This window comes from Anoplophora glabripennis, unplaced genomic scaffold (assembly GCF_000390285.2).
Source record: "Anoplophora glabripennis isolate ALB-LARVAE unplaced genomic scaffold, Agla_2.0 scaffold1, whole genome shotgun sequence".
Classification (NCBI taxonomy): Eukaryota; Metazoa; Arthropoda; class Insecta; order Coleoptera; family Cerambycidae; genus Anoplophora; species Anoplophora glabripennis.
Window position 1 is genome coordinate 4,322,384 of NW_019417028.1, and position 15,498 is coordinate 4,337,881.

Consider the following 15,498-nt stretch of genomic DNA (forward strand, 5'->3'; position numbering starts at 1 on the left):
TCTCGTTGTTAGGGCACGTTTTAAGTCACGTGACTTTTTACATTTGCGAACAGCCTGTAACTTTTTTATTTCTCGATTTAGAAGGGTGCGGTTTGGTTTGTTGGAATCCTCGGACGAAATTCTAGAGAGTTAGTTTTTTGATATTTTCAACGGTTAAAAAGATAGGGAGGGGATTTGTTAGGGCACGTTGGATTTGTTAGGGCACGTTTTAAGTCACGTGACTTTTTACATTTGCGAACAGCCTGTAACTTTTTTATTTCTCGACTTAGAAGGGTGCGGGACGCCAGAGTTAGTTTTTCGATATTTTCAACGGTTAAAAAGATATGGAAGGGAAGGGATTTGTTAGGGCACGTTTTAAGTCACGTGACTTTTTACATTTGCGAACAGCCTGTAACTTTTTTATTTCTCGACTTAGGGCACGTTTTAAGTCACGTGACTTTTTACATTTGCGAACAGCCTGTAACTTTTTTATTTCTTGACTTAGAAGGGTGCGGTTAGGATTTATCTAAGACATATAGATTGTTAAAGGAATAAAATCGCAATCTTTACAACTTCTTAATCAAATAAAAAAAATGTTGCCTATTTCCTGTACGGAAAATGTATTGTGCCGTTCGTTCCCCATACTGTTCCGGTATGTTCAACCTAATCACGCACACTTACCCTGTTTCAGTTTCCAGCTCGAGTCGTGTCAGTGCGTGTCATAAGCGTAGAAATTAGAAAGTCGGTTTTAGCGTCCGATTTTAAAACTGGGGTGTTCGTAAACCACCGAAATTACCGTTGAAAAGTGTAAAAAAGCGAAATTCGGGACAGAAAAACATTGAAATTGCAACGACGTTAAATATGCAGTCCGTAGGAAGATCTACGCATTTGATTTCAATTAAATTGATTGATTAAAGGTACAATCTCTTGGACGCACAGATGGCGATGTATTCGAAATAATGAAGCGATTGCCGTCGATAATGAGCCTTACCATGCCCGATAAATAGAAAAACCGCGAATTTGCCATACAAAGACACCTACCTGGACAAAAGTCATATAAAACACGCAAATTCAACTGGAAAGGTTGATATATATTGTTGCGAAAAACATACACTTACCCAAGACATTGGTGTCACCAAGATAGCCATCGGCTCCACGGTGTATAGGAAACAGCGGCAGGCCTTTCACGAGTTCGGCGAAATCTAGTCTACTGACACGGTATCCCAGTTCCTGCATAGACAGAGCGATGTCTCGGTGCAGCAGGATGCTCTCCTGCTGGTCGTTCTGAATTTTCAAACCCTGAAAAATTGTCACCTTGAGAAAGCAAGCTCGGGGAGTCAAGCGTAACGATTACTATGTTGATAGGTACTTAAAAAGTAGTGAGATATCCTGCATTTATATGAATCCACCCGAGACCCGAGTATAAAATTGAAGAAAGTATACAAAACTTTTTAACTGCAAAATATTTAAAAATACACCAGAAAGGTCAAAGCTTGTTTTCAAACCTGTAACCAATCATGTGTTATTGATTCTGTAAACAATATTTCTGTTAAGTGACAGCGGTCGCGAGCAAATTATCTTCCAATAAGTCTATCTTCAGCCGCCTAATTGCACTTTACGTTTACAACCTAACAAATGTGTCAAGATGCAAAGATCAAGGACTGTCACTGTTGGTCCGGCTCGTGCCTAAACGTAGTAAACACCACGGAAATGTTTATAAAACATTCTCATCCGGCACGTCCAATTAACACTTATCGAAAATAGAAAGCACATCCTCGAATCCGTTAGTGATTCCTAAAAATTGGAAAAATATACAGAGACGACCCAGTTTGCACGGCCCTGAGATATTTTCGCAGTTTTACTGTAGACACGTGCGCTTTTTTTTGCAAAGTATGTATCGGTCGATTAAGCGTTATGTACTTTCTAGTATACCACATATTCCAGAATAGCTTTTCCCGGCATTTTATTTTTAATGTCCTAAATCAGTAGGACACTTAATGACCGCAGTGTTTATGACGTTTTTTTGCACGATCAAATATTGATTATAGTTATTTTTATATCTAAAACTGGAAATGGTACTATTTCGTTCGAGAATGGAAGTTACTTTGCCAAGCTTAGCGTGGAAAAATATCCATTCGAGAACGCAAACTAATTTTGGACAACTTTTTAGGTCATTCTAATAATTGGTGTTTGTGGAGCTTTGAGAAGAGATGAACTACCAAAGATAATATAGCAAACAAAGATTCAATTACTATTATAAGAATTTCCGATAATACCACCATTAAACCACATGGTACTGTAGCGGAGATATACATATAAGATTCTATACAAAATAGAATTTCAATCGCAAATAAATTGTTACCATCTTCAGAAGAACCAACGGAACTTGCCAAAAGCACGACGCGTGCAGTAAACTTAAACAATTACAGTAGCAGCCTCATTGAACACCCAGAATTAAAAGCTGCAATAACTGACAGCACTGGATCTGGCATAAATTTAACTCGCTTCAATATCGGCACTTTCAATTTACATGTAGTGCAAAATAAATTGCAATCGTCCTGTTTATAATAACTGCTACTTAATAGAAATATTTCATGAACATTACATTTTGTTAATTTTTTTGAATGAATATTTATAGTAATTGAACAGTTATTACATTTAGTATTAATAAACACTCACTTTGTTAACTGAAAATTCAACGAAAACGTCGACTTTTGATAACAGGGGTCAAAAAAACACCGCTAAACTTTCAATTCAAATTTACAACTCAAAAAAAAAAACAGTATGGACGAACTTGAAATAGAAACGTCTCCTGAGAATATCCAGAATATCAGAGCGGTGCTTGATAAATTTTCATTGACTCCTGTTTATTTAAACCTGTCGATGATTCAAAAGTGAAAGCAGCGCGCCCAACCAAGTTTATCGCAAACCGGGGAATCATTCAATGACCGAAATAGTTAGACGTGTAGGCGCTGTTCGCTGATTGAAATTGTTCAGATACAATAAAATTCGTCCGATTTTAATATTTACGTGTTCAATCGACACCGCGCTAGGATCGAGTGGGCTTTAAAAAATAATAAATCGGTTCCGTCGTACTAAATACGTCTAGGGGAGATTAACCTGGCGAGAATTTAAGGTTTAACGGCCCAGAATGCGATTTATCCCGTAAACAATAGAACACGTTTTGTAACAAGTTTTATGTGGATTACATAATTCTGAATAAAATTGGACACTTACAAGGCTATAATTCAAGTGTTATTACGTATCGCGGACTTAAAACTCGATAACTTTCTACGAATATTTCAAATATTTCGTTAAACAAACAATTAAATGATTACTATGTAACAAAAAAAAAACGCGAGCAACGGTACGCTAGCATAAACTTCACATTTATACTCGAGATGTGAATAAAAAGATACCTTTGATTATTTTACTTTTGTTTTATATTTCAAACAGTAGTACAACAAAATTCCTAAGATTTTTTGTGTCTCTTAGAAAAATAAATGAATTGCTACATAATTTCCCACAACGTAATGTAAATATTATTTGTACGACATGAATTACAAACGTACGTGGCACTTTTAACCTTTTTTTTATTTATTACTATTACTGTTACATAGGCTGTTTGTATTAGCCCATCTACCACCCATATCACTTATCAGGTGTCAACTGTCATGTAAACAATGATCAAGCACGTGCTTATGCGAAACTATTGGTCCAAAGGGGTTGAAAGTCAATCTCCGACAGACACGCTTTCATATCGTATAATAGTTTTCATTCGTGCATATCATTCGCGGCTCAGTATTGTTGGTTTTATGTTGTTTTGAATTAATTTAAGATTCGCTCGATGAATTAGCTGAATAAGAAACAACAACTGTATCTTGTTTAGAATTCTACTCAAAGTCTATAGTATGGGCCTGCTGTAAGGATACAAAAAATTTAAATAAAATTTGGGACTCGTGGTGTTAAATGGGATGAGGTGAGCTCCATTTTCAATAGAAAGTATTATCTTTGAGATTTGAAGAAACGACTAATGACGTCATCATTATATTTTTTCCAGAAACATACACAAATTTTTTTTTCTGTTAAAAAGCTCTCTTTTTTCTAATAAACTTTTATTAGATAAATTTTTCTATTGTACTTCTCGTTTCAAAGTTATAAGCAATATCGTTCTAAAGAGTCTCAAAAGAAATGCCACCTAAAAATTACATTAGCTGTGGAAGGATCAAGTAGTCGTTGGAAAATAATTGAATGTTCGATTTGTATCCTTTATTTAAAATCCGTAAATCATGTGAACTGGTAAAACAACGAGAATTATGTTAATTTAGTTCTAAAGAAATGAAATGACACTCGCGCCCATCTCTCGTCCAAGTCGAAGAAAACGTTGGATGCAATTTTGAAGGTTCTGTGATAGAAATTACATTATTACTCACTGTTTGTGTTTTTAATCTCTATTTTAGTTATGTTACAAAAGTTTTGCAACTATAACTAATTTTTTAAATATAAAGTTTGCTTTATTATTTTTGTTTATGTTCCTTTATTATTCCGTACAAATGCTTTTATCTCAAGTATTACTAATTATATTAATCAAGTAAAGAAAATTTTATGTAACCCTAAATATTACTGGGTAATGATTACAATGTTTTTATAAACCATTAAATATATTAAAAGGATTTATCAACTGTATTTTTTAATACAATAAATATATCACAGCTTCCTAGTCTTTTTTTAATTAATCTAGTTTTTTAAAAACATTACAAAAAATCATCTGTTGTGGATAATTTATTGTTGATAACAATCTACATGGGATTTAGGAAAAATGTATATGTTTGAAACCTATTTCGTTTTTATCAAGTCTTTCAAATGTATTCCCTCCTTGCTGTCAGCTGATTGCGACGTTGCCACATTAATCCTCAAGTCGGACAGAAATGCAATTATTGGTTTCTGTTTCTAATTAATACAGCTGTACTATGTTCAAAACTTACAATAGTTTTACATCAAAATTAAGATAATACTGTGTTGTATCTATGGAAAAGTTTTGTTTCACAATTTCCACATTTTTTTCTCAGTTATGGGCAAAAAAAGAGCTGCACCGTCCATCACCATATAAACCTATATCAAAATGAACAACTTTGAACAACAATATCTTAAAATCTAGATTAAAAAAAAAATTCAAAAAAATATGACGCACAGAGGGAGCACTGGGTAATACACTATATACATTTCAAGTACATCTGTTCATTTGAGTAAACCCAATATACCTCCTTAATAAGCTTATATTAATTTTTTTATGAATATTTGTTTGTCAATTCTAAATCAGATAAACCTCCTTAAAAGAGATAATTAATGCAGCAAACTAAGTACAGTGCTTTTAAAAAATAGTATCAAAACTTGAAGTAATTTTAAAAAATTAAAGTAGAAGATATATTTCGATATATTTTTTAAATAGAAAAGGCAATAAAGAAATTATACCGCGAAGTCAATGATCATTTACAATTTGGGTTTTTTCCTGCATTTTACGCACCTGGTAAACTAAGCCCAATTAAATATAAAGAGCTACACCCAATATTCTCCGTATCTAAATCTGCTGGAAATCCCGTCGTATGTTGCCCAAATGCGATTATTCCAAGCATTCCAAATAGTACACTTTATTAATGAAACTAATCGTAGGGGAAACGCGACTAAAATTAGAAGTGATAGTTCGCGATTCCAGGGATTCGCGGGACAGAGAGAAATTTAATACACAGAACAGATGTTACTACAGATACGGATATGATAATGAATGTAAAAAAAGCCAGTCTGTAAACGTGAATTTATTTTTAGTACGGTACATACAACTCGCGAGATTTCCGAGAATATACAGGTTTGTGTATCATTTGTCAGGAGTTGCTTTGTGGAAAGTGAAAATGGACGTGACGGGGTATTTTTAAACTATTCGCACGCGCTTTCTTCATGCTTGCGAAACCCTTTTGAGATGGAAAGTTGGTCAAAAATGGACGAGATAATCCATAATAATAATAAGACCGAGATTACGTCAACAATTTGGTTTGCCGGCTGGTGGTTAATGATCGGTGTAATTTTTTACATTTCATTTAATCATTCTGCGATCGGATTATCTCCAGCAGTTTGTTACTATTCGCTGTAAACGAATCACTGCGGCCGATGACGTTAAATTGACATTTGTGCATTTGGTATTATACTTATCGAATTACTCGTATGTAACAGAAACAAAATGTTAAGGTTTCGGAACGCGATGCCTTCATTGTAATGGCTTTCAAGCAGATAGATGTTACAACCAACCAGTCGGCAAGAATACCCCTCCTATGATTCCTAATAAGATTACACAGTTTTTGAAACTAGAACGTCCTGAAACATATACAGGTCATTGATTCCGAAGAACATCGGCAACGTTACTGGCTAATACCGGAGTTAATGTATTAGCAATCAAGAGACATGGTGGGTGGAAATCAGCCACAATTGCAGAAAATTATGTTGTTGACAGTTCAAGTAACAAAAATAGTGGGAGCGGATAAAAGTATTTTTCGTAAGTGTAATACTAAATTGATAGTACCAGCAAAGCAATGTTGGTTAGCAGTTTGGCGTCTCGAAACTTGTCAAAAGGGGACTTAGATTTTGAATATTTCGAATTTTCATTAAATACTCGTCCCCTTTCGATTAACACACATCCCAGTAACTGTAACGACGCGAAGGTATGTCCCCTCATCGGTACAGATACCTCGCCGTCACTCAGAGTGTCATCGGAAATAAAAACTCACCAACCTTGACATATCTGTGCAGCCGATACATGTACTGCGGCTGCTTCACCGGGTGCATGGTGATGGCACGGTGGACTTCCTTCTGCTTCAGGTCCCCCGTGAAGGCGTTCTCCCCGCTCTGGTTGTGGTAGAGGATGACTTGCATCTGTATTGAATAAACGGCATTATTATTTAATAGAATCGGTCCAAGGATCCGTCTGCTACAATAACAATAAATCTAAAGTTAACCCAGTGGTACTAATAGGCTACGAATTGGTTGATTGGATAATCGACCTGTGCCCTGACAGACCAATTTATCGACTTACGAGTCGACTATAGTAAAAAAAAGGCTTTCCTTAAGGTAAATATTTAGTCACGGGCTTTTCGCTGAAACGGAATTTTGATAAAAACGAATGGAACTTTTTGGCAAACCATTACTGACAAACCGACTTTCGTCCGTACAAAGAACGTGCCGAAAAAGGTTCTGATCAACAGTTTCTACATTTACTACAATTTGAGCTATAAAATTAAGTCTGTTTTCAATGTGACGCTCAGGCAAATACCCCAAATTGTGAATTTTGTAGTCATAATATCCATTGGTCTTTAAAATTCGTTGAACGGCTGATTTATCCAAATTCAATTCCCGGCTAGACTGCTGTATAGAATTTCGTGGATTTTGTTCGAAATACTGCAACAGTCTAGCTGTATTAACATTGTTTCTTACTCTTCTGTCAATTATTTGATTTTTCCGAACCGAAAAAGCATCTTCATTTCGTCGCAAGGTCGCCTACAATCTTGTAAAAGTTCTATGATCAGGAATAAGGCGCTTTGGATACCTTTCTCGAAATAACTCTACAGCTCTTCTTGAATTTTTTTGTGACTCGAGGTAAATTACCAACATATCAACTTTTTCTGAATGAGAAAACAATTTGTAAGCACAAAAGTTATATGGTTGACGTTCGTATGGAGTAATGACAAAAATGTTGTGACATTTATGCACTTTAAACAACGAACATTCAATTATTTTCCAACAACTACTTGATCCTTCCACCGCTGTGATTTTTAGGTCGCATTTCTTTTGAGACTATTTATAGTCCAGGCGATATCTGTTTCGGTTTGGGTAAAACGCAAAGGATCGGAGATTTTTGCTTTAACGGCTTCTAAATAACATCAGAAATGATAATTTTTCTATGCAAATAAAAAAAAACGTGGGCTTACTTGTTATTGCAAAAAAGTATAAAAAAATAGCAAAAAAATTCATTTTTTTCTTGGATTTCTCGTCGACAACTTAGCAACTATTCGTTTTAGGCAAAAATGGAAGAGGGAACAAAGTTTTGTAATTAAATTTTGATCAAGATGGAATTAGTTGCAATTCGAAAAAATAATTATTGTTATTTCAAAAATCGGAAAAATCATTTAAAAAATTGTACACTTGTATAATACCTAGGATCTTCATACTTTTCCCAATTAAACTTCTTAGTGCATAGAATCATCACACCAAATTTCATCTAATTCAGTTCGATAGTTTTTACATAATACCTAATTGTTTAAATTTTTGCATTTTTGAACTCAGATCGGAGTAGCTGTGTGTTTGCTCCCCCCCCAACCACTGATACCTCATTGATTTCACGCGGTCTTGAATATCTTTGAGTGACATTTTAAATGGGACGCCCGTGATTGCAAATTTTGAAAATTTATATCTGGAAAGTACTCAGAATGACAAACCTATTAGTTCAAAAAACAGCCCTTATACCCTTATAGTTTTGCTGTAAATAAGGGTTAACTTTAACGGGCTATAACTCCGAAAATAATGAGTGGATCATCAGGTTATTTTTTAAAATACTCGTCTTTCCGAGTACTTTCAAACCATATTTTAAAATAAAAAAAAATTGAAAAAACATTAAATTATTGCATTTGTTTATAAGCGTGAAAATTGCGAAAATGTTTAAACAATCACCACGGCTCACCTAATCGTCCGATTTGAATTTTTCAAAAACCATTTTAAAGCTTGAGAGCTCTTCTTTTTGTGGTGAAATTTTCAAGTATTCAAAGGCTTTAGATTTTTAGAAATTTGATTTTGAAAATTTTTTAATTTAAAAAAAAATTAACAATTAGGTATTATGTAAAAACTATCGAACCGAATTGGATGAAATTTGGTGTGATGATTCTATGCACTAAGAAGTTTAATTGGGAAAAGTATGAAGATCCTAGGTATTATTCAAGTGTCTGAAAAAAATTGACAAATAAACTAGCATTTTTTGCAATTTTTTAAATGATTTTTCCGATTTTTGCAATAACTATAATTATTTTTTCGAATTGAAAGTAACTCCATCTTGATCAAAATTTAATTACAAAACTTTTTTTCCTCTTCCATTTTTGTGTAAAATGAATAGTTGCTAAGTTGTCGACGAGAAATCCAAGAAAATAATGAATTTTTTTGCTATTTTTTTATACTTTTTTGCAATAACAATTAAGCCCATGTTTTTTTTTATTTGCATAGAAATATTATCATTTCTGATGTTATTTAGAAGCAGTTAAAGCAAAAATCTCCGATCATATGCGTTTTACCCAACCGAAACAGATACCGCCTGGACTACTAGTATTTTTGTTCCAACCAAAACCTCTAGGTTAGTAATAACCATAGCAATTTTTTTGCGCTGCTTATTTTTGGCTACTGTACCTCGTCACATGTTTTTTCTCCTTGCAAAATTTTATAAACGCACGATTATATCACTATTAACATTTTGGCTAGCCCTGTACCATGCAGAACTGGTCATACACTTGTAAACATTATTAAAACCTTTACGTCCTGTTCAATAAATTCATATAATGAAAGCGACGACCTCGCTTTGAATTCATTACCGTTTGTAAAGTGGAAATGTTGTTTGTCAATGTAGTAGTTAATACTACGAGGCGAAATTGAAGATAATCGTGAGAAAAAGTCCACTACTATAATGACCTTCCATGTTGATAACGACACTTGAATTAGGATGTTTAGTATTACATGAATTGCTGAGGTAATCGCTGTACAGGGTCCAGTTCAAGCGAACGCGGCTCGATCTCTGCCCTGAAGCCTTAGAAATAGAAAATTAAGACTAGCCTACTAGAATAGAAAAAAATACTTATATATTTTAAGGTTAGGTGCTCCGTTTTCACCAAACTTTGTTCCTATTTTATACTTCGCATTTCATACATTAAAAAATTCATTTGTCTTTCAAAGCGGACACCCTGTAGATTTCCCATCGACCGAGAGGTACGTCAGTGGGTCTATTTTTGGCAAGTTGTACAAGATGATCTGTGCAAGCGATTCTAAATTCAGGTGTAAAAAATTCCATAAAAAAATTACAAGGTTGAAAAATGTGCGTCACATTTCTCGAACGATTGGAGTGCTGTTTTACAAGCTATCCAATTTATCAATTTGGATAGTTCCCGGCAGATGATTCTCGATAGGAGATAAGCTCTGTTTATTTGCTTAGCCAGCATAATGGGTGTTAAAAAGTTAGGAAGCGTTACAGTTTTTCGTAGCTAAAAAACTGAGACTGTCCAGATGCATTCGAGAGATAATTTGAAATATATACTTGGAATCAGTATTGTCGCTCAAATTTTGAAGGTAACTTTAGCAATTTTATTGTATTGGGAACAGTTACGGCCAACAAAAGAACGCAATTCTACAAATAACGATACATAAAAAGCTATGGATAAATGACAGAGACAAATTGCCTTTCCAGCAGCCTATTCTACTAGTTTTTGTGTATCCAGCGCTTGGGTGGTTTTTCAACGGTTCAACAGAGTGCAACACATTTTTTTACAGTTCAGTAAACTAATGGCTATGTTCACTGAACTACAACACATCTTTAGTATAGTTCCAGTTCAAAATTCCAGTTTCACTGCACTCGAAATGATGCTAACGTAGTTGTCGATATTTGCACTTAAAAAGTAACAAGTTTTATGGAAAATTTACTCCTTTTTTTAGTTCACCACAATAAGGACGACTTCTATTTCGTGCATGGTAAAAATAGCGTGGTTTCTAACCGCAAATAAGTGTTGCATATAATCGATATGGCGAAAAAAAATAATTACACCTATTATTTATACCTTCTTTCTAGCCCAAATTTGCAGACGTATTATTTTTTTTTATTGAGTTTTTTTCGAAAAAGTTGATAATTGTGATGAAAGATGATGTTAGAGATGCCAAAGTGCCATGCAAAGTGGACCACTTAAGCCTTAAGTATGTACAATCATATGGTGGTAAACACAGTAATAAATATTAAAAGTGACTCAAATGGGTTTTACCAATTATAAAGAGCAAAACAAAAAATTGAGACGACAAATGAGATCATAAGAGTTTTTTGAAGGTATAATCAAGTACTGTTTACTATTATTAATCGCCATTGACGGCACTCTGAGGGATTTTACACAGGATGTTTTTCGGAAGAGAAACATTTCAAGAAACCTTTGTTGTTTAAACTATTGTTTTTTCGAGATATTTCGAAGTAAATAAGATAACGGAAATGTAATAACATTTTACCACAAAGTTGTTGTAGATGGAATTATAAAAACATGTTTATTAAAGTGCATATCTAAGTCGTTACACACAAAAATGGGTAAATCTGTATGATAGGACGTTAAAAAGACCAACAAAACAAACAACTACATTGAGACTTAATATACATATTACAACCGGTTTGCCAGTTTTGTTTAATTGTTCAACATTTAGTATGTATATCGGTAGATCGTAGAATCGCGAGCTAAAAAAATAAGTTCGCGTCGAGATTTATTTTCGTAATTTTATCGGTAATGAGCAATGCTGAGTTTATTTGATTTTCTAGTTTTATGGACCAGCGCAAAATGCTGCATAAATCAGAATTAGTTCTTGATGCTTTGAAAAAAATTCGTATACCGGCTCATTCGAGAACGTCATATGATAATTTAGCTGATCGCCTTGAAGAAATAAACGTACAAATTACAATTAATTAACGTTACTTTGGTGACGATTCTGCGTTTGCACTTAAAATTCCATTTGCTTTATGAATTATTATAAGACAATGACTGTTGTAGTTTAACAGCGACTACGAAATAAAGGAAATAAATCACTGATAATATTCGATATTTGAGGCGAAAGGTTAAATTTCTATTTACAGACGTTTTTAAATGGAAACACAACCCAATTTTGTCGATAAACAGTTTGAAATTTCTGTTGTGAAATAGTATTTCAAAACGCGGGTATAAATTAAGTACAAGATTTATTGATTAAATCGTTCCAATTGAATTAAATTAACGCACTGACCTTATCTCGATCACGGTGAAGACACGTAATTAGACTTTGCTATAGGACACGAAAGTTGATAATATCACCGTTGACCAAGGATATACGTACAATACGTTGACGTAATGTTAAATAAATAAATTATTTGGATACGTCTGGAATCTTTGTTTAACGTAGCTATTTGTACGGATTAATACACCGCCCCTTCTCCCACACAAGTCGTGGTTAGAATTAAAAACTTAACAGTAAAAAAATCCCTGCATAAAACAAGTACAAGTAATTGGTAAAATAAAATAATGCGTCATTCTTTGGGCGAAGCAACTAAAAATTAAAGAATGGAACGTTATTCTGTACAGGGTGGTTTCAATTCTCCGAGAGATAGGGCCAATTGATTATTTTTTTAACATATTATTTTTTTATAGGTATTGTATTTTTACTTTAAAATTTTTCTTGTTTTTTTGTTACTTCAAGGTTCATTAATTTCATTTACAAGCAAGCCACTTAAAAAAATAATAATAAATACCTATCTATCGTGTGTCTAAGTTAGAATAATAAGAAATTGAGATATTTCTTTAAAGACTATATACGAGGCATATTCACAAAGTAAGAGTACTCAATTTTTTAAAAATCGAAAAGACTTATGAAAAATTTATATGTTCAGAAAGGTACATCAAAGCTATTTTGCAACCTCAATGCATTTTGTGACAAGGATGAGCTTTCTGATACCTTCCTCAAAAATACCGGGCTTCGGAATAGCGGCATTCATTTCAACACGCCACTACAACAACAGTTCTCAATTAACCGAGACAAATGAGCTCGCGTTCTGCTCTCAACACCTTGACTTTGAATGCTGTGTGCCAACTTTGTCGGAAACAAAAATCACAGGGCATTAGAATCTCAGTACTTTGTGGATATGCCTCGTAATTTAACAATTACAATGTTTTTCAACTGGCAATATTTAGATCGAGATTTTTTACGTATCTCTTGGGAAAATGAGAGAAACCACCCTGAAAATATCATCGTTACTCGAAATAAAATCACTTAAGGACTAAATGATATGAATATATTTACACTAGCGAGAGGTGTGGTTTTAGATAATGATCTACTATTTAATAACAACCAATGACAGTGGAATAATATTTTTGAACGAGATACATAACATAAATCTTAACAAATTCTAAAGAATTTAATTTTCTTTCGAAGTATAATTAGATTAATTATTTTAAAATACAAACCAGACCGAGATAGAGATCTAATAATGGATTTCTATTGACTAACGTCAATCAAAATTAGATTAGATTTGTATCTCAACAATTTCAACTAGATTACGTTCAAGATATACGGGGTGATACAACTTTAAATGAACGAACTTCTAGCGTTGACAGAACTTTTACGATAATGTCAAGATCGATGTTTAAGAAAAGGAAAAGGAAAAAGAGAAACATGACAAATTAACATTAACCTTTAAAGTTTTTTCATTTAAATTTGAACCACTCTGTATATCAAAGTGCCACCTTAATAACACTGTTTTCCTAAAATAACCTCCTCCTGTCATTGAGCACCTATTAATTACCCACATGTTAACACAATCCGACAGAATGTATTAAAAAAATACAGAGGAAAAAATTGTTTAGATAAAAACACGTTCAGGGCTTCCTTTTCTCAGACTAGAAGTAAATTAGTTTCGCGCGTTATAAACCTTGTATATTTGCAGTAGTAAGATTAAAAGACCTATTTTTTTGGCACAGCCAAGAGAATGCTAATTTAACGGCAATTTCCGTCCAGTTCCTAAATTTCTTAAAACCGAATATCAAACGTCAATATGCAAACTCTCCAATGAAGAACAGGCAATCATAGCGACCAGACAAATCGTCTTAGCCAGAAATAATTGACGTCTGGTCTTGTTAACAACTTAACATAATTATATCCAACGAAGTTCAACTCCCATAGCATGCAACTGTCGTTGAAATAAATGGCCTGCTCTCTTTTGAGGAGAAACAGGCCCAGAAACAGACCGGCCGAAAAGAACCATTAATGGGTGGTAATAAAAAGCGTCTTGCAGCACTTCTACCACTTGCAACTGGTTTTAATTGTTGTGAAGTCACCGAAATGCGCGACTGTGTCATCGAGTAAAGCATTAACGTCTTTCTCATTACACACCAGATACGCAAAACATTGTGGAAATTACTATGCAGGACATTGCATAGTTAACAGTACATAACCGCAAAAAAAAACAAACGTTTGAAATAGTACTAAAGCCCGATTCATGAATTTAACGCCAGTTTACGAAAATAAAAAAAAATGGTGTGAATATAATCTGTTGAGCATACTCTAAATTTACACGACCGTGCTTGCATATACATAGGTTTCTTAGCATTCATTAAAGTCGGTTTAACGACGTATGCGGAATACTAAGAGGCCTTATGCTTTCTTCTCGTTGCTCTCCCACTGCTTTCAAGTGCCAGTCAAGTGAATCGTGTGAAAAATCAGATTACCTGGGTACATGAGTCCTGTTGGTAGGGATCAAAGACTTAGAAATATAGGGTGGTTTTGTGAAGATTCATTACAAGTACGGAGAGTGTGTAGCTGAGATTGTGCGCAAATTACGTGTTTTTTTTCAAATTTGGTACACTTAATGTAGGGAAGAAATTACAACGGTTTTATTTGCGGTTCTCTAAAAATTAAAAAGTCTAAAGATCGTCTTGCGAAAGAGGTCTTTTGTTGTAAATCGATTAGATTGACCGTTTACGGAAAAAAAGCGAATTTAAAATCAGTTAATATTTACCAATTTGAACATCAGGCAAAAGAATGTAAAACAAAATGTTTTATAGGATTGTAACTATTACAAAAATATTGATTAAAACAATAAACACGCACACATAATCAATCAAGCTTTTTTTTAATCTTCGATAACATTTTTTAATTAACAGATTGCTATACCTCAAAAATTTGTAAGCGTCAAATCCTCAGCACCTTTTTTTTATAGCCGAAAGTTCGTTAACTTTTTAAGCAACAATTTGCGTTTTTCTATGCCTAAAATTAATTAATCTGGCACCGCATGATCTGCATATAAATTATTTTGATGTACGATGTAGTTATTTGGACATACATCTTCATAAAACCACTTAATCTAACGAACCGGATGACTTACGCGTTAATCACAGTTTTTTTCAGTTTATGACAAATTCCTTACAGTCTACAACGTTATTTTAACGTTTTTATAAGGAAAAATAGGAAATAGCCTAGTAATACCAAACATGATGCCAAACTTTGGGAATATTCAAGGCGATCTGGGCAAAAAAGTAAAACAAAAGGGTCCTAATTAGATTTAAAAAATAAACAAGTATCGCATCGCACACATCTGTTAAACGTGGCTGCAACCCGAAAAAAGAGGCAAGCACAATAAAACTACGGAAACAGTAGCTTCTTTGAAAAAACATTTAATCATATTCATGTGTTATTTTTTTTCTGTAGAGGATGACGCTAACGACGGTGACG

The 15,498-nt window shown here is 33.8% G+C and overlaps 1 protein-coding gene across 1 annotated transcript in view; it reads right to left on the reverse strand.

The window, feature by feature from the left end:
* Positions 1-494: 494 nt before the first annotated feature.
* Positions 495-15,498, reverse strand: part of LOC108917520 (chondroitin sulfate synthase 1) — a 36,154-nt gene continuing 21,150 nt past the window's right edge. The window contains exons 4-6 of the mRNA XM_018724195.2: positions 6,760-6,900; positions 1,098-1,278; positions 495-505 (exon numbers count right to left, since the gene is read on the reverse strand). Of these exons, the coding sequence (XP_018579711.1) occupies positions 495-505; positions 1,098-1,278; positions 6,760-6,900 (333 nt within the window). The remainder of the gene's footprint in view (positions 506-1,097; positions 1,279-6,759; positions 6,901-15,498) is intronic.